General features: G+C 57.2%; 9 protein-coding genes across 9 annotated transcripts; 6 read left to right on the forward strand and 3 right to left on the reverse strand.

Annotated features, from left to right (window-relative positions):
• Nucleotides 1–117: 117 nt before the first annotated feature.
• PUNSTDRAFT_135292 (WD40 repeat-like protein) lies at nt 118–876 on the forward strand (the record flags this gene model as incomplete). Its single annotated transcript, XM_007384811.1, has 1 exon — nt 118–876. One exon carries the CDS (start codon nt 118–120, stop codon nt 874–876), a length of 759 nt encoding a protein of 252 aa, XP_007384873.1.
• A 578-nt stretch (nt 877–1,454) lies between these two features.
• PUNSTDRAFT_126705 (alpha/beta-hydrolase) lies at nt 1,455–2,817 on the reverse strand (the record flags this gene model as incomplete). Its single annotated transcript, XM_007384812.1, has 4 exons — nt 2,715–2,817; nt 2,331–2,658; nt 1,774–2,268; nt 1,455–1,720 (listed from the first exon to the last, which is right to left on the reverse strand). The coding sequence occupies exons 2-4, from the start codon at nt 2,500–2,502 to the stop codon at nt 1,455–1,457; spliced, it is 933 nt and encodes a 310-aa protein (XP_007384874.1). The 5' UTR covers nt 2,503–2,658; nt 2,715–2,817.
• A 559-nt stretch (nt 2,818–3,376) lies between these two features.
• Nucleotides 3,377–3,979, forward strand: PUNSTDRAFT_114240 (uncharacterized protein; the record flags this gene model as incomplete). The annotated part of the gene is made up of 1 exon (XM_007384813.1): nt 3,377–3,979. The coding sequence occupies one exon, from the start codon at nt 3,377–3,379 to the stop codon at nt 3,977–3,979; it is 603 nt and encodes a 200-aa protein (XP_007384875.1).
• A 160-nt stretch (nt 3,980–4,139) lies between these two features.
• PUNSTDRAFT_70106 (uncharacterized protein) lies at nt 4,140–4,436 on the reverse strand (the record flags this gene model as incomplete). The annotated part of the gene is made up of 2 exons (XM_007384814.1): nt 4,140–4,317; nt 4,378–4,436. The coding sequence occupies 2 exons, from the start codon at nt 4,434–4,436 to the stop codon at nt 4,140–4,142; spliced, it is 237 nt and encodes a 78-aa protein (XP_007384876.1).
• A 328-nt stretch (nt 4,437–4,764) lies between these two features.
• PUNSTDRAFT_144312 (uncharacterized protein) lies at nt 4,765–5,862 on the forward strand. The gene is made up of 6 exons (XM_007384815.1): nt 4,765–4,874; nt 4,990–5,129; nt 5,191–5,289; nt 5,360–5,511; nt 5,561–5,610; nt 5,673–5,862. The coding sequence occupies exons 1-6, from the start codon at nt 4,775–4,777 to the stop codon at nt 5,843–5,845; spliced, it is 714 nt and encodes a 237-aa protein (XP_007384877.1). The 5' UTR covers nt 4,765–4,774; the 3' UTR covers nt 5,846–5,862.
• Nucleotides 5,863–6,533: 671 nt separating this feature from the next.
• PUNSTDRAFT_70409 (uncharacterized protein) lies at nt 6,534–8,948 on the forward strand (the record flags this gene model as incomplete). The annotated part of the gene is made up of 9 exons (XM_007384816.1): nt 6,534–6,799; nt 6,854–7,268; nt 7,324–7,419; nt 7,489–7,585; nt 7,640–7,734; nt 7,795–7,941; nt 7,998–8,191; nt 8,242–8,730; nt 8,804–8,948. The coding sequence occupies 9 exons, from the start codon at nt 6,534–6,536 to the stop codon at nt 8,946–8,948; spliced, it is 1,944 nt and encodes a 647-aa protein (XP_007384878.1).
• A 148-nt stretch (nt 8,949–9,096) lies between these two features.
• PUNSTDRAFT_144314 (uncharacterized protein) lies at nt 9,097–10,533 on the reverse strand (the record flags this gene model as incomplete). Its single annotated transcript, XM_007384817.1, has 8 exons — nt 10,294–10,533; nt 10,143–10,232; nt 9,985–10,084; nt 9,868–9,927; nt 9,703–9,816; nt 9,582–9,653; nt 9,235–9,535; nt 9,097–9,173 (listed from the first exon to the last, which is right to left on the reverse strand). The coding sequence occupies exons 1-8, from the start codon at nt 10,527–10,529 to the stop codon at nt 9,097–9,099; spliced, it is 1,050 nt and encodes a 349-aa protein (XP_007384879.1). The 5' UTR covers nt 10,530–10,533.
• A 1,078-nt stretch (nt 10,534–11,611) lies between these two features.
• On the forward strand, nt 11,612–12,570 carry PUNSTDRAFT_53142 (uncharacterized protein). The gene is made up of 3 exons (XM_007384818.1): nt 11,612–11,792; nt 11,843–12,020; nt 12,071–12,570. Exons 2-3 carry the CDS (start codon nt 11,931–11,933, stop codon nt 12,155–12,157), a joined length of 177 nt encoding a protein of 58 aa, XP_007384880.1. The 5' UTR covers nt 11,612–11,792; nt 11,843–11,930; the 3' UTR covers nt 12,158–12,570.
• Nucleotides 12,571–12,647: 77 nt separating this feature from the next.
• Nucleotides 12,648–17,630, forward strand: PUNSTDRAFT_144315 (uncharacterized protein). The gene is made up of 5 exons (XM_007384819.1): nt 12,648–13,430; nt 13,487–14,069; nt 14,124–15,523; nt 15,723–16,931; nt 17,011–17,630. The coding sequence occupies exons 3-5, from the start codon at nt 15,461–15,463 to the stop codon at nt 17,323–17,325; spliced, it is 1,587 nt and encodes a 528-aa protein (XP_007384881.1). The 5' UTR covers nt 12,648–13,430; nt 13,487–14,069; nt 14,124–15,460; the 3' UTR covers nt 17,326–17,630.
• The last annotated feature ends 20 nt before the right edge of the window (nt 17,631–17,650 follow it).

Genomic DNA, 17,650 nt, shown 5'->3' on the forward strand with positions numbered 1-17,650 from the left:
ATGTTCCGGCCGGTTGTTTCCGTTTCCTTCTCTCCCAATGGTGCACGCATTGCCTCTGCGGGCCACGCACTCGACGGAATCCGTATATGGAACGCGGAGACCGGAAAGGAAATCCTAATGCCATTACTGGGGCACGCGGACTACGTCAACTCTGTCGCATTTTCCCCAGACGGAAAGCGTCTTGCCTCGGGCTCGTATGACAGAACCGTCCGACTGTGGGACGTGGAGACGGGGCAGCAGATCGGGGAGCCGCTCCGAGGGCATACAGGCAGTGTGAACAGTGTCGCCTTCTCACCCGACGGCAGACGCATCGTCTCGGGCTCAGGCGACGGTACACTCCGACTTTGGGATGCGCAGACGGGACAGGCTATCGGCGACCCTTTGCGAGGTCATGACGTCACGAGCGTCGCATTTTCACCCGCTGGGGATCGCATCGCCTCTGGATCCGACAACCACACGATCCGACTCTGGGACGCCGGGACAGGGAAACCAGTCGGGGATCCGTTTCGAGGCCACGATGACTGGGTCCGATCAGTCGCATATTCTCCTGATGGCGCGCGCATCGTCTCAGGGTCCGACGACCGCACAATCCGGATCTGGGACGTGCAGACGAGAAAGACGGTGTTGGAGCCATTGCAAGGGCACACAGGCTGGGTCCGCTCCGTGGCATTCTCGCCGGATGGCAAGTACATCGTCTCCGGCTCCGACGATGGCACCATCCGGATATGGGACGCGCAGACGGGACAGACGGTGGTGGGGCCGTTGGAAGCGCATGATGGTAGGGTCTGGTCCGTTGCATACTCCCCGGACGGCAAGAACGTTCTCTCGAGCGGCGACGACGGTCTGGTGAAGGTGTGGGACGCGGAAGTTCTTTAGGGCAACACATCGTGCATGGAGAGGGTTTTGAGGTGTGTGTATGCGCTCACTGCCGCCGGACCATCCTGAGTAGTCCACAGGTATGAAATATGTACACTCGAGGATGACGCCAATGAGACGCGTTTGGAGTTACGATTACCATACACATTCATCAAAGACAGAGGTTGGCTTCCGGCGACCCGGAGCAATGCGATGCGTCGTAGGACAGTACGCGTCGCAGGCATCAACAGGTTCCACGTCCGGGATCCGGCAATTTATGCTAGATAATGGGCGACGATGTCAAGTCGTCCAGTCGGTGTGTCAGAGCCAGGAACCGCGAGCGCACGTCGGATGAGATTCATGATATCCTCCGACAAATGTTTGCCGGTATTCTGAAGACATCTTCTCCACGCGCTGTTGCTAGCCCGCTCGCCTCTGTGCATCAACGCGAGCGTAGACGTGACGTCTCTCCCAGACACGCGTCCGAGTCGATGCACTTCTCATGGTGGCAATCTGTTTAACAACATGACCATGCATATGTTTATATGCAGGACTAACATATTCCTCTCCAACCTGATGTCATATCACAGTTTACAACCCTACAAAGCGCCTGCAAGAAACTCTACCGCCCTCGCGTACGCCTCCTCCGTCCCAGACGCCAACGCGCTGAAGTCATCCTTGTTAAACAGCACGTGTTCCGCATCCGGCACCGTGATCAGTTCATTCCTAACCCCAGCCTCGCCCAGTATCTTCTTGAGGTTCTCGCTGTCGCCGAGCGGGACCGCCGTGTCCGCCGTGCCGTGCACCGTGATCACGGGCGGAAGCCCGCGCGCGTGCAGCAGCGGGAACAACGGCCGGTCCTTTCCTCCAGCGTGTCGGCTCGTGCTTCGGGGGTAGGGAGCGCGGCGAGCTTCGCACTGAACCCCGGGCGGCCCACGAGGTGGTCCGGGATGGTGCCCTCCTGGATGCCGTGCAACATCAAGACCTCACGCCCGTCGGCGCACACGAAGGTAGGCGCGCGCACGGGCGAACCCGACGACGGCGGCGCGCGGAGGAGTTGCTCCAGCCCGGGGAAGGAAGCGTAGAAGCCGCCGAAGAAGCGGAGGCCCTCCGGGTGCGGGTGCAGGTAATGGTCGTTCAGGAGGTCGATCATGCCGAAGAGGTTGAACACCGCTTCCGGCTTGGGCGAGGCGTGCAGGGCATATTGGATCGCCACGTAGCCGCCTGCGGAGCCGCCGGAGATGAGGGTTGCGCCGGAGGGTGCGAGACCCGCGGGGAGGGCGGCACGGAAGGCGTCCGAGGCGAGGAAGGACGAGAGAGCGCGGACGTCGGCGATCTCGTCGTGTCCGGTGCAGGGTACCAGAAGGCGGTAATCGGCGGAGACGAAGATCCAGCCGCGCTTATGGGCGGCATCTGCGCGAAACGCATCAACTTGACGTGTTTTGAGGGCGTGAAAAGAGCGCATGAGGGCTCACCGAGGAGCCATGCGGGGAACATGTCGTCGTCGCGAGAGCCGCAGAACAGGGCGCCGCCGTGGAACCAGATCAGGATGGGGGCAGAGCCCGTCGCATCTGGGGCATAGAGGTCGAGCTTGACGTCGAGGCCGTCGACGTGCAAGTATGTGAGCGTTTTCGGAGAGGACGACATAGCTGTTGGCGGATCGACGAGGGTCGACGGAGTGATATATACCCTGTGCAGTGTACGGTGTCGTTCGTTGCTTCGGAATTATCTCAGGGCACGCCATATGCGTTTGTAAGTCCATGGAGATGCTGAGAAAGCAACAGCGGGGTGGCAGCCCGGAACCTGTGGACGAAGGTGATTGGTAACGTTATCAGATACTACTCGCGACTACTGCATACCTCTCGTCGGGATGAGCTCGCCGTGTAAGTACGTGTCTTTGTGTGTGTTGACCGGACGCGGGTTCTGGCAGTCTGCGAGCTCTGCGCGCCTCCGAAGTGTGACACTGACAGGTCAGATAGGGCCAGATAGCCAGCTGACCGTCATGGTCTACTCATACCTTGAGCATCTTCAGCGTCTTCCTGTATCCGTGTCAGTCGACGCTTATTTGGCCAATCGTGCAATTGCACTTGCCCCTCAAGAGTATACATACTGAGAGGGTCCAGCTCTAGAGGTGAGTTGAATCTTGCACATATATTCACCGTGTCCCGCGGAGCAGGCCTGCAGGGGAGCAGCGTACTGATTGTATCGCATAATCAGTCCATCATGCATCATGTCTGCAATGACCAGACTTCCTACCGAACTCGTCATTAGAGTCGTCCGCGAACTACACGATGGATTGTCCTTCCCGGATCCACGAACGCGCAGCGCTCTCTGCTCTCTGTGCTCCACGTCCCGTCTCTTCCACGAGCTGACCATCCCGTTGCTCTACTCTCATATCCGTCTCGCCTTCCCCGAAGAATCCGCCTCACTCGCCGCGTCCCCGCACGTCTCGACGCATCTCAAACACCTGTCCATTCACACCTCTGGCCCAATCATCGACCCTCCGATGGTTCGAGTTCGCATGTCCGACCTATGCTCGCTGCTGGCGCAAGTACGGGATACGCTACACACCCTCATCCTGAACATTCCATTCCAAGACCTGTTCATGTATGACGACCGATATGAAGTCAGGCAGATTTTCCGCAGCAGACTGGAGGGCCTGACATGTATAGAAACGGCGGCCAGCGGCCAAGGCCAGTTCGTCGGGTCTCAAGAGATGGACAGGAACTATAGTTCCCCGTCCTGGTCCGTGCGGTTGGCCTGCCCGAAGTGGATGTTGATTCGCCGTCTCTACCTTCACGATATCATGGTCGACAAGCATTTCGCAGACGAGTGCGCGTCGTTGCCATATTTGGAGAATTTGGTCCTCTATCGGTCCAGCTACGACAGACACTACGTCGGGATGGCCAAGCTGGTCGAAAGGAAGACTCACGACGATCTACCGCTGGTCATCATCGATTATCACCGTGGTTGGACTAAATACAGTCGACGGTACATGGGCCAACTCGATGCGCTCGCTGAGACGCATACGAACCTGCGTATTCTCGATCCGCCCGAGGCGCCTTTCAAGTGGCCGCGCTGGATCCAGGAGGGGGCAGAGACAGGGGATCTTTGGAACCTCTGAGCGTTGAGGACAACGGCCACTGGTAGGCGGTGGTCATGGCACGGTGTTTTAGACGTGCCTATATTATGTTGTACTAGATTTGTCCCTCGATCGACACGGTAAACTGCGCACGGAGGATATGAAGATCTCCTATCCTTACGTATCCTGTCGAATTCACCGATCAGATGCAGCACTGGGAAAGTAGGGCCTTGACGAGTGACGGAAGCTGATTGCCGTGCTTGGGCTTGCTCTTGACCATCGGTCGCGTCACCATGGCCGTCGTCTTCGAGATCTCACTCGAAGGTACGGCGAGTTCGAACTCGAAGGCACGCACGAGGACGAACAACAGTGCTCTCATCCTGTAAGGAACCAAGAAATTAGTCTCTGACTCTGGCCGAAAAAAGATAGTGGGAACACACTCGACGAGGGAGAAACGGTAGCCGATGCAAGCGCGTGCGCCTCCAAGGAAGCTGAGCATGAGCCCCTCAGACAAAACAAAGATCGTCGGCGTTGAGGCGCGTACCGCAGAACTCGCACTGCCAGGTACCACTGTGTTTGATGCTGAGCATTGTCCTGCACAAGAGCGCTTGGACATACTCCTCGCGTTCTTGCGCAAGGGGGCGCATATGATGAAGTCATCGCGTCGTCCGCGAGGCCCTCGGAGAGAGAGCGTCCCCGACAATAAACATGTGGCGGTCAGGCCAGATAACGGCGGTGGCGGTGCTCTCAGTCTTTCTTTTCCGCATTCGCAGTTTGCCCTTGGACCCGATTAAATGGCGAATAAAACGGACGCTGCGGCCGACGTCGGGTTCATACATGCCCGGACCAAGAAGAAACGCAAGAACAGGCGCGCGTTGCTCGTCTCAGCGGCAGATGCGTATGCGCGTACTAGAGACGAGCTCGCTGCCGATGATTGGTTAGCAAAATCCCAATGTTCGACCTTTCCCCCCCTCTTTTGCTGTGCATCTCGCGACGCCACGGATTCCAGAACACATGTTCTTCTCTCGAACGTTATGCTCATGCTGGTATAGCCTGCTTGGATGTCTGTTTGAACAAACATACATTCAAGCCGACCCGTGTTTTATGCCTGGGCCTGGGTTCACCGAGCTCGTCGCGCGACGCCCGAGCACAGCTTGCGTACTTGATGCATACTGTTAAATGGCTAGAGATAGTACGTCTCGCGCCAGTCGGACACCGAATTCGCTGTGGTTTACTATTCTCGCCCATTCAAGGAGCACAGTCGGGTAACGGTGTGCGATCCCGTGTTCACCGACGACGATCGGGCCCTGTTCGATGAAACCGGGATTATCCATATTCAGCCTACGGAATTGGTGGGTACTCCGCGCTTGATATCGGCGTGCGAGAGAAAGACGTTGAACGAAAGTCGCGGTTGTCATCTAGGAGCACGAGCTCGCCTTGAACCAACCGACTCTATTGTACATGCCCCATTGCGACCGGGATCTATACGAGCGAGTCTATGCATCCAATCGAAGCAAACGAGAACTCGGGAACCTATTGCTGATAGGTAATGAACTGGAAGCTTACGCTACAGCGTACGTGTGTACATGTTGCCTCACGACGGAATGTGATGTTTTCTCGCAGAGGAAGCAAGAAAGAGCTGGAGCAGAAAGCCCAGCAGATCTTGAAGATATGTGAGTGACATTTGTCAGCACACTTTGGCATCCTGAATGATAACCGATTGAACTGCACTCAGTGCCATACCTATCGTCATACCTTCTTCCACGCAGCGATGCGTTTTATACAGCCTTCCAGGGTACGTCGGTACAAATAGTGTCCGTAGACGCTGCTCCTCCCGAGTTTTGGGAGCACGAAGAACCCGAGAAGATCGACTCCGTGGAGGCACAGGTCGATGCGCACACCGTGTAGAACGTTTTTGTGTATGCACGTAACGGAACTCCGTTTGCAAAACCCGTTCGCGCGGCTCGTTTTCTGCCTGCCATCACCAGGAATTGAGCAATGGGAGCTAACGCCTAGTTTGCGCCAGCCGTGCGTGCCGGGTTCGACGAGGCCAGTCGAGTCATAGTGGTGATATGTAAGTCCTTCGTCGCAGCTCCAGCCCCGGCCTCTGCCATGCCCAACCAGAGCGTGTCCCACTCGCTATGCACAAGCGCTCCATAATACCGGTCAAGAAGAGCAAGTAAAAACAACCGACATGCGTTGATATCGTCCGAGACGGTGCGTTCGCCGTGAGATTTATGCCTAAGCGACGGGGAGGGGAGTAAACTCCGTACGGCATGCTCTAGCTGGGTATGGGGCGTGATGCTAGATTTCAAGTCCGTCCGACGCGATAATGGGGGTGCCGCAGGGTACACACAGGGTTCTGTCACTGTGCAGTCACCGGCAGGACACGCTCGCGGACGCGTCCTAAACGCGACCCACGTGATCATCCATCTCTTCCCCCTTCGACCTTAACGCTCTCGTTCTGAGCTTTGCACACCTGTGAGACAACATCTCCAGTACGACCTCTTGACTGACGGGGCGCTGTACTACGCGCATGATTTACCTCGAATCGGGAGTGAAATATTTACGCTGGCATAGGAGATAGGAGGCGAAAATGAATCCACGACGATCTATACTGCGTCCGGACAACAGCGGCGACAGCCGTACAGGACTGCCAATGCCGTCCACGTTGAAGAAACCCGCGCAGAACTTCCGCATGTCACTGGCAGGCGGTCAGCCGCAATCCAACCTACGCATGTCGCTGCTGGGTCCAGGGAACAACAACTCGACCTCACGACAGTCCATATTCCGTGCCCCGCATGGAAATCCGTTGTTAGCAAGCACTAGCAAGTCGGCGTACGGGAGAACGCCGATGGCAAAGTGAGTCATAAACACGATGTATCTCGAGGGGTGTACTAATAGACGTTACACTAGCTCGACCCTCAGACGAGGCTCGACATGGGGCGCGCACGGCTCCCAACCATCCTCGCAACCCATCCTCCAGAAGGACAGACGCGAGCTACGCGACAAGACGGTGCAGATGCGCATGCGGCAGGATATCGTCGCGTGGTGCCAGGAGACCGGGTTCGACATCACGCCCAAGGCGCTCGCGGACGTGACCGGCAAATCCTTCCGCGCCATCTTCGAGCACCTCTTGCTCTGCCTCGACCCTGCGTGGCCGTTCGACGACGGCGACCGGAGGTGGGAGGACCACTTCGTGCAGAGCTTGAAAGCGGTGCAGTACCCGTTCGTGACCGCGCTGGACCCGAAGTGGCTCGCGGCCCCTGCGAGCATGCATTCGTGGCCGCAGTTGCTGGGGGTCTTACATTGGTTAGCAGAGATGGGCAGGGTTAGTTGTACTTCTCTGCCGCGAAGGTCGAGCAGTATGCTCATGCGTGTTGCAGACCCGATCGGTCGCGCTCAATTCCCGCGATAGCACCTTACAGGACGAGTCGCTCGTACCAGAATCATGGGACGAAAACGACAGAAACATGCACGAGGTGCGCTCTGCGTAGCCTTTCTCTCTTTTGGCTCTTTGATTTGACCTTCTTGATGGTGCATTCTTGTAGGCAGTTCTGATGGAGTATTACTCCCGTGCATATCAAACCTTCCTTGAAGGCATAGATGCATACCCCGAAGAAGACGCCTGGTTGCAAGCACGATACGGTACGATGCATTGCTGCCATAATCGTATCTCGTGTATTCACAAGCACGCCACAGCAAAGAAGGACGAAGACGTCGCCGCTGACCTGGAGAAACAGCGTCAGGAGCTCGAACAGGTCAAATCCGAGTACCAGAAGATTGTGTCATCTCCTGTGCGCTGACCTCGTCATGATGCTCCCGACCGACGTGATCTGATTCTTCTCTTCCCCCAGCATCCCAAAGAAGAGCTCATCGACACGAACAAAGCCCTCAAACGAGACTCGATCAAATACGAGGAAGTCATCAAACGCTGGGAAGCACGTCTGCGCAAATCCGAGGTGGACCTGGAGAAGGAGAAGGCGGATCTGCGTGAAATGGGTGTGCTCCCTCTTGCATTCGTTCTTATCGAGCTGGGGATTGACGTGCGACCTCAGAGGCCCGCCGCGCTGAATTGGAAGCCGAGAAACTGCGGCTTGAGGACATCGTGCGCGAGCAGAACATGTCCGAGGAGGAAGTCATGCGAATGAAGAGCGAGCACGACATGCTCACTCGGAATCTCCTCGACCTGAAGCAGAAATTCCAAGAAGCCCACAAGAGTGTCATGTCGCTTGAGGTCAAGCTCACAAATCGGTAAATCTCCTCCGGTCTACTTTCCCAGATGACCTCTCATTTGCTTTCAGAGCGGCGGCGGCAGAAGAAGCCCTCATGAAGTACACGAAGCTGCTCGAAAGCCTCGGGTTATTTCCGCCTCTTCCCCCGCCGATGGAGCATGTCGATCTGACGCTCGAGCTCAACACCGCCTCTGCGCATCCATCCGGGCTGCTCGTCGGCGCCGACATTCGGCGGACGATCAAGCCCGCGCTCGCGCAGATCGCGGAGGCGAAGCGAACCGAGCTCGCGCAGCTCGAGTCAGCCAAGGACAAGGTGGAGCACATTCTCGACGAACTACTGCAGGAGTGTGAGAACGTGGAGAGTGAGGTGCACGAAATCGAGGTACGATCGGGGAACGTGAACAGGGAGGCGGACGACGTGCGCGCGGCGTCGCTCGAGGAGGCTGCGGTGGCGAACGAGCGCGCGGCGGCGCTCGAACGCGACGTGAGCGAAGCCAAGGTTGCCGCGAAGGCGAACGGTGTCAATGTCAAGAGCCGACTGCAGGCGGCCCAGATCGCGTGTGTTCTTCTGTCTCGCTGGAAGCGTGTGGACGAACAGCCAGTACTGATGGAGCACTTTTCTCGGGTATAGATACAACGAACAGGTCGAGAAGGTTGCGAAGCTGAAAGATGAGACGCTGCGCGCTATTGTGAAGAGCATCACCGAAATCGCGCTCTTCCGCACCCAGGTATCGGAGCGACTAAAGGAGGTTAAGGAACTCGCTGAATCGAACTGATTGACTTATCTTATTTTTGGTTTCGTTGTTGCTGATGTAACGTCTTTGAGTGTATCGTATCTTAGCTGTAGCATAGCACAGTTTGCATGTCGTAGAAAGTTGACGATTCTTTTCCAGGATATTGGCCTACATGGCGCGAAACCCTCCTTCAAACAATACATTCATTGATAGCGGCCAAGGTGTACTGGTTGATCAATTCGTGAGTCTGGTATGAAGGATGCGACGCTGAAACGTGTTTCGGTGACGTTGAGCTCGACGAAAGGACAGCACGAACGAAACCGCTCACGGATCCAGTATACGTAGTGCGCCGGGTCGTCGCACCCACCCACGGTCGTGTTCTGGGACAACAAACACGTCATTCCCTTGTACCCAAACTCGGTCATCGAGCTGTTGGAAGCGGTAATGGAGGCGAAGAGCCGGCCAAGATCCGCCCACGCAAAGTTAACGCCGTTCTGGGAGTGCTGATCCACAAGCGCGGCGAAGACGGCGTGTTGAACGGCGTTGAAAGCGGTCGTCGGGGATATGACGCTCTGGACGAGAATGTTCTTCGCTTTGTGGACGGTTACGATGTCGTCGATGGCTTTGATCTGCGGCAGGGTTATTATATGCAGAATGTGTTCCGGATATACGCACATATGATGCTGTCGTTATGCTATAATCGCCACCTGCGACGCCGAACTGGGTCATGTCATTGATGCCGAAGCTCTGGAAGGTATGTTGGTTATGTTGTGGTGGAGTGATATATATAACTCACGAAGGTATACAAGGTCGTCTCCGGAGTAGTATCGGCAACCCACTGCCCCTGCACGTTAAAGAAGGCAACTTCGTCAACCAACGAGGTTCGTCGGAGATTGTCGCTGGTGAATACCTGAGGCGGATGAGCGCGAATGAGGCAACGATTATGACGGAGCTAACTCACGGTCCCGTTGTTGGTCGAATTATACGCCTTCAAATCAATCACCGCTCCTCCTACGGCATACTGATCAAGCTCTATCAAAACTATACGAACAAATCACAGTATCATCCCAACACTCACGTTGACTAGTTTTGCGCCGATGGTGTTCGCTAGGTCCTCCACCCAGACATAACCATTGGATGCTCGTGCGCGCTCGTTGTTCCCTTGCCGCGCTCCAGCACTGGTTTATAGAAGCTAGTAAGGTCATGTAGTAGAGTGAATGCGTATATAATACGCGCCTTGGATTGGGAGGATATACCACGGGGGCGAAGGGAACCGTCCCGTTGGAGCCATTCGACGTCCAGGAATCGCCGAATGCGATGATTGTTCTTGAGCGTAGATACAAGTTATATTGAGATTATCTGAAGATACGAATGACAGGACACGCACTTGATGGCGGATGTGTTCACGCCAGTATTGACCTCGGCGAATGTCTTGGAATCTAGCGCCCCGCAAGATGGCTTCACGGCCAGTGCTATGTCGTCCGTGGTATTGGCACAGCTGATGAAGTTCGTAGGAGTCGTCGCTGTTGGGTTCAGGCTGATATCTTCGTGAAAGCCAGCAGCCTGCGAGGGCTTCAATGCACCCAGTAAGAGTAAGACGACCGTAGCAGCCTTGCTTGCCATCGTCGTCGTCCGCTTCAACATGACAGAAGCTCGGATTTTTAGCGTCTATTTGTATCTCCCGAGCAATGTCCCGGACGCTGTAAGTATCCATGGCGGCTGGTCGTGTCACAGGACTCGGGAAGCCGTCGGGGAAGACGATGGACATACCGACGGCGCGGATGTCCCGCTAAAGTATGGTCTAAAGTCATATGATCGGGCTCATGTCGACGGCGCCGAACATCGTTCCTTCGACGCTCTGGCTGCTGAACAGAAAGTCGAGTCTCCCAGTGGACGTGGGAATCGAAATACTCGCGGGCGATTTGTTGGCCGCTACTCGTCGAAGTCTCTGTCGGACATCACTCGCACAGCTTGCTACATTTCAACGCCACAAAGTCGTCGGAAGGTCGACTACCTTAACTCAATGTGGTGAAGCACATCAAGCCGACCGTGCTGATCGCGACATCGGCGCACGGAGGCGCATTCACAGAACAGGTCATCAAGGAGATGGTCAAAGGGTGTGGCAGTCCCCACCATCTTCCCGTTGAGCGATCCCTGCAGATTGGTTGAAGTGGATCCGAAGGACGCGAACGATCCGACGGCCAGAAAGGCATAATGACGACCCGGAGGCCAACGGCTAAGATTATATGTGAGCTTCCATGCGTCTCTCCCCGTCAGCAAGCCAATGCTCTGATGCGCAACGAATGCATCATAGAGTGTAACAGTAAGCATTCCATTAAGCAACTCGTACCAAGCGATGATGTATGTTTTCATACTTTACAGATGCGCTCATATAACCCGCCCTCGGCTTCATGCCACAATATCCAAATCACGCATCGTGTTCGATCCCATGACTATCGCCCGCGCTCGCCATCTCGCCCTCGCTCCCTGCTCTCAACGGCCCAGACGACGCGCTCCTCCCCGAGTTCCGTGATTTGCCTCAGATGAACTTCGAGGTCACCTGCCTCGTCGTGCACCAAGCCCTAATCGAAGGCAATGCCGAGGGCGAATGGGCAAAGGCGACGAAGACTCCGAGGATGTAGTGAATGCAGTGCGGCAGAAGATGAAGCAACCATTTGCGAGCTGATATACGGGAAGTACGGGAAGTACGAATATGATTCGCAAGGACAATCGTGAGTGTTGTTTCTACTATGTATCAAGTACAATGCTTGTATCCTCGTGCACGTTGGATATAACCATAACATCGACACGTTACTGAGGTATGCATATAGCACGGGACGAGGCGGCACTGAGCACTATGATCTTTGGTGGGTTCAGACGGCCTTTCTAGAGGCCATAATCAGGATATGTAGTAGAGCTTAGAGAGACGGCCTCACAATCCCGCGGTCACGGGCTCGGGCGCTTGACGTGAACAGCATGCATACTCGCTTTGTTAATCCATGTTGACCTATGCGATCGCCCACCATGTCCGGTTCTGTAGGGATTGAAGCGGACTCATGGTCATCGGACGACGATCTATATTCGCTGACGGATTTCAACCAGGGCGAGTGTTTCCTGAATCGATAGTTAACGAGGAGCAACACTGATCAGGGTGCAACAGTTACCGATCCGGGATGGCAGAAGCTACATCCAACGCCGTCACGGATTTTGGCCTCGACGCTCACGAGGCCACAACCACGGGGCGATCCTGACCTCATCCCCGAGACCCCGCCATCGCCCGAATCACCGTTCTTGTTATCGAAGTCCGCACTGTCGGAAGGTCGCCAGCAGACGGGAGAGGCTCTGACAGGATTGCTGCCCCCACCTTCACACCTCTTGCGGGCAAAGCTCCTGGCCGCGACGTTCATGGTCAAGTCTCGGACTCGCCTGGTTCCAGTGGTCGTCAGAGGACCGCATCGTCCTCCGCTGTCTTTGGCTCAGGATCTGGTACGAGTGAACCCCATTCGGGTTCTTCTGGGCCACGCGAACGGAATGGAAATGGAACTGCCTCCAGAAACGGGGCAGCAGCGACCTTCGAGTCGTCCGCCAGCATAATCAATATTGTTGCCCATGATAAAAGGGTACAGCCCATGTTCGACAGCAAGTGTATTACCTGGGGTGTTCAGTTAGAAACCTGTCGCGGAATCCAGAAAGGTTTATGGGAATGGAAGGACATCAAGGAGTCGGATCTGGACGAGCTAACAGGAACCAACGCCGAGAGTGGACCCGACATCAGGAAAAACCGGATTTGCTAAAAACCTTCTAAAACGTGCTAAAACGTGCTAATTTAGTAGCTTTAGAGGGTTTCGGTACCCAATAAGCGACTCTTTCGATAGTCCGATTTTTCCTGATGGAGTCCACGAGGTACTGATGCCGGGTAAACGACCGCGTTTTGCTCCTATGCGTCCCCTTTTTGAGCGTTCTGACTTTCACCCCCGAAGTAGCCGCGCGACGAGCACGCAAGGGTATATCACTGCTCCCCAGATTCGGCGCAAAGGCGTTCGTACGTACACCACGTCGACGGCCAGCGGTTGTAACATTCAGGCGTGCAGAACACCCTCTGTAACGTGGGAGACGGCTCGAGATCCCGACGCTCCTGATAACGTTCCCTATGCAGGTATGATGTGATCCAACACCGTGACGGCGGCATCGGTGTCGATTGTCGTTCCCGACCCGATTTGCAAGGACCGAACCAACCCCCCCCCCCACTAACCCATTCGGCATGCGGGGCGTGCGACAACCTCTCGCCCCGGTCATGGACGTCCGAGTCCGCGAGCGCGTGAACACTCGGAGGGGCGCGACGGGTGGGTCGGTGGGTGTGGTGTGGCACGTCGGTTTGAGAACGTGATGTCTTGTCGATGGGTTGCTTAATCCCAACCTACCGGCGCCGATCAGCGAGCGTCATGGGCGCCCATCCGCGAAGGTAATACACCACACACCACCGCCGCGTGCCAAGCGAGCGTCGTGGTCAACAAGATCGGATTACTGTAGACGTTCGGCGCGGTGAGCCGTGTTTACTCGCCTGGATGCGTATGGCTTACCGGTCGCTCTCCTGTACGCTACTAGGCGGACGTGAAAGGTCGGGTCGTACCGCGACTACGTATATGCCAATCTTGTAGATACCGCCAACTCGGAGGACGGTCGGAAGGGGGCGGGAGTTTGATCGCGTTGGCTATATGCATGCGCTTGCTTGATCGTAGTGCCAGTACCCGTTTATACGGTCGTTTTCTATATCGAGCTCAGACTGATAGGCTGTGGTCGACAGAAGAGGATCGGGGTAGACAAGACAGTTGGACCCGGTAAGGCAGCGCGCCCAGGATCGTGGTGACAGCAATATCGAACCCGGGGGTTTCCCATCCCTTGCGGGTCGAGAAGGAATCCGCGCACAGCGCAGAATCCGCACGTCCTGAAGCTCGCTATCATGCCCTTGTCCCGGGGAATTAAGATCAATGACTTCATCGGAGCAGAGGAGGAGCTTTGTTTTAATTGATACCGATGAGAAGCGTTGTCGTCCCGGCTCCGTTCCCCCCGTTATATCGGAAGCAGGGATTCCATTATGCGTGAATGGTATAGCCGCCGAGGGAGGGTCGTCGACGATCTTTTTTCCCATCCGCGATCTTCGCCCTGCTTATGATGTTATATTTAATCGTCCCCCCTCCCTCGAAATGACAGACTTACGGGTTCCTTCTGTCAACGTTCAACGTCCGAGCGATATCGTTCATCCAGAATGGAGTGGGGTTCCCTGCGCATCGAGTCTCAAGAAGGAAGACGGGAAGGATGGCCGGTGCCCGGTGGAGAGAGGCGATCTGGTGAGAGCGCGCCATGAGGCTGCCCCTGATTGGATGGACTGAGGAGGCCAATGGGGTGTGAGACCCGGCCCCGTCCATGGTCCCGTGCGGCGAGCGCAGTCCGAGACCGGAGACAGCGAATAGGGGAGAGGACAGGACACGGGCACCGGTACCGAAGACGACGGTACGGTCTCAGCTGTACCGTATACGAGCGCTGACCAAAAGCTGACATGCGCGTGCATAGGCAAGGCACAGCCCAAGCTCTGGCCCGTTTGCTCCAGCTCCAGCCTCCAGATCGGCTGAACGATCGGACAGGACATGTACAGGACGGGACGGGTCCCAAAACCGGCCCAAAAGCGCAGCCAACTGAGACCAATCAACGAACCAGAGCCGGATTGAGTTTTGATCCCTCTCGATGAATCGAAACAAAGAGGCGATGGAGCCACGGATTTTTTTGAGTCCGTCTCGGATGCTGTTGTGGGTTCTGTCAAGATGAGGGTGTCTTCACGGCCTTACCGTTCGTATTTCGCCTCTTTTCCAACCATCCTCTCCCACCCACGCAAGGTAAACTTCGAGGGGACTGACTGATTGGGCTGAGCGTCCAACCCCCCGGTGCGGGGAAGCGCGGGCTGTTCCTGTGCTCGTTGCGCCAGAAAACGCCGCCGTTCTACAGTATCACGAGCCCCGGAGGATCGCACAGGATCGCGCCCTCGCATCGAGTCACTTGCTCGTCCTTACGTTCCGGCCTTGCTGGCGAGCGTCACGTTCCGCCGGGCGGATGAGATCCGTTCGCGTTGTACGTATACGCAGCGGCGGAGAGGAACACGCCAGCGGCCAAACGCGAGCTCGCCCGCCCGCCGCCCCGCTGACCGCGGCGTGCCACGTGAGCAGGCCGGAAACGGGGGCTCGCGGAGGTCGGCGGTCGCTCGATTGGCTGGCGACGGGGTCTGGACCGCGGGCCTGCGGGGCTCAGGTCATGAGACCTCTTTTTCCGTTTCTGCTCTTCCGGGCTGGCCTGCGACCGCCGACGCGGGAGGTCGAAGGCGAGAGAAATAAAATCGACCGCACACCAAACATGGTCCGCTCTCCCCGTCTTCCCCATCCTTCTCCTCCTCCTCCTGTTCGTCCCCCTCGCTCTCTCCACCGCCACCGCCTCCTCGTCCCCGCCGCCGCAGCGTTTACTGCGCAGGATAGTACAGGACAGGTACAAAGACCAAGGCATCTGGCATGATACGCATCGGCCGCCTGTTCGACAGGCGCGACAGGTCGCCCTCGCCCAGCGCGCTCCAGGTGTGTAACACCCCGACCCTGATGCAGCATCATACAGTTCCATCGCCTTCTCCTTCCCCACGTCCCTCGAGCTTTCGGCTTCTAACGCCACCTTCCATCTCGCATCTGTCGTCGTCTGTTTTTACTTCTAGTCGAGCCACCCCAGAGTCTATCCCGCAGACACGTACTCATTCCTCCCTTCTTCTTATTTCTTCCGCAGCGAACCCCCCGAACACGCCCCGACGAAGCGAACCCTCCCGATTCGACCGAGTCCTCTACTAACATAGCGTCCGGCGTGAGTCATCATCCCGTCCGGTTTATAGTTCTCGGCAAGCTGATTAACGGCGGCGGGGTGGTGTTCCTTCCTTCTTCGAATCTTTCCCGCTTTCCGACGTGTGCAGTCAAGATCCGCCGGCTTCCACATCGTCAGCGTCGTAGGACTCGGCAGGACCGCGAGCACCAAGACGATCTCTGCCCCGACGTCCACCAGCCTCAAGCGCGCGTCGCGACTCGTCCGTCGCCCGCGCTCCACGTCCGCGCATCGATCGACCCGGCGACGCTCGCCGTCGCCTCTACCGCCGTCCCCCGCCGCCGTAGATCTACCATCGGACCCAGCCTCGGCGCTCCCTTTACCCCCGCCCATCCGCCCTCGACCGATCACGCAGCGATCCATGTCGTGGTCCGGCTCGCCCACCCCGCCCCGGTCACCGACGCCGTCGACGTCGACCACCTCCCTCCGATCACCGCCGCTGTCGCGACCGTCCCCGCTATCGTCTCCCCCCGCGGTTTTGGCGTCGTCACCGTCACCATCATCATCACCATCTTCACCAGCACCTCCTGCTCCACTCACTCCCCGTCTTCAAGCGCTCGACCTGCGCACCCCGATCGACCCCGCGGCGATCCACACCGAGTTCGTCCGCGCCGGCCTGCCCGTCGAGCGCGTCCGCTCGATCCCCGCCCGCCGGCCGCGCGTCACGCACCTGATGGAACAGCACGCCGAGTTCGTCGCCGAGGTCGGCGAGTGGCGCGCGGAGGCCGCGATCCCGGAGACGGACGAAGAGAAGGAGGAGGGGGAGGAAGAGAAGGAGCGCGGGCTGCGCAAGCCCGGCTCGAGCTCGAGCCTGCGCTCGATGGCGACGCGCAAGCGGCCGTCGCAGGATACGCTGTGCGACTCGCCGATCGAGTCGGCGTCGGGCGAGACGTTGTGTGCGTATACGGACGAGCCCGAGCCCGAATCCGAGGCGGAGAAGAAGAAGAAGAAGAAGGAGAGCAAGGCCGCGCCCGCGCCGTCGCTCGAGAAGCTTATCGCGCTGGAGAAGGCGATGTCGACGCCGACGCTCGCGTTGCCCGGCGCGGCGCCGAGGCTGGATCCCGCGGTCGAGCCGCAAAAGCCGAAGGCGAGGCGCGCGTTCTCGCTCTGGCCGTCGTCGTACGTCTCTTCTCTCTCTTTTTTTATTTTGATTCATTATTACTTGAGCGCGGGCTTACGAAATTTGGGGTATATATAGGTTCAGACGGTCGTTGCTGCACACGAAGCTGCCGGTGTCGGCCAGTGCGCCGGCGTCACCGTCGTGCGACGCGCCCTCGTCGCCCATGCTGCTGCCGATGAGCGCGTCCGTCGCGTCGGGCTTGCATTTCTCAACGAGGCGGAGGACGAACAGCATCGTGTTCTGAAGCTTCCATCGTCAACAACCGACCTCGCCTTATCCCCCCTCCTCCTTATCAATCTCGGGCTGACTTTACTCAAAGAATGGACAAGGGGGTGGAATGTTTTTGAACCTGTTCTTCTTCTGTTACTACAAAGTATTCGAAAAACCTTCTAATTCTTCGCTCTTTGTTCTTTCTTATGTGTCGACTGGGTTGCTCTCACTGTGTGGGCCTCACGGATCTTTCGTTGCTGTGGATTTTTTTCCCTTCTGCTTCTACCTCTGTATGCATGTATGGGACAATGGGATCGGGAGGCACGGGATGGCATGAAATGTAATATCACGACTGGCTGCTCAAACGACATACCTGGGTATACCCTCACGGAGGAGCCCTCCGCATTCGCGTCGGAATCCCGTCGAGCAAGCGAGCGAGGAACGCCCCCACATGGCGCGCTTGGACGCCGAACGCGGCGGGGCGCGGCGGCCCGACGCGCCATACACT

This window comes from Punctularia strigosozonata (assembly GCF_000264995.1).
Source record: "Punctularia strigosozonata HHB-11173 SS5 unplaced genomic scaffold PUNSTscaffold_8, whole genome shotgun sequence".
NCBI lineage: Eukaryota > Fungi > Basidiomycota > Agaricomycetes > Corticiales > Punctulariaceae > Punctularia > Punctularia strigosozonata.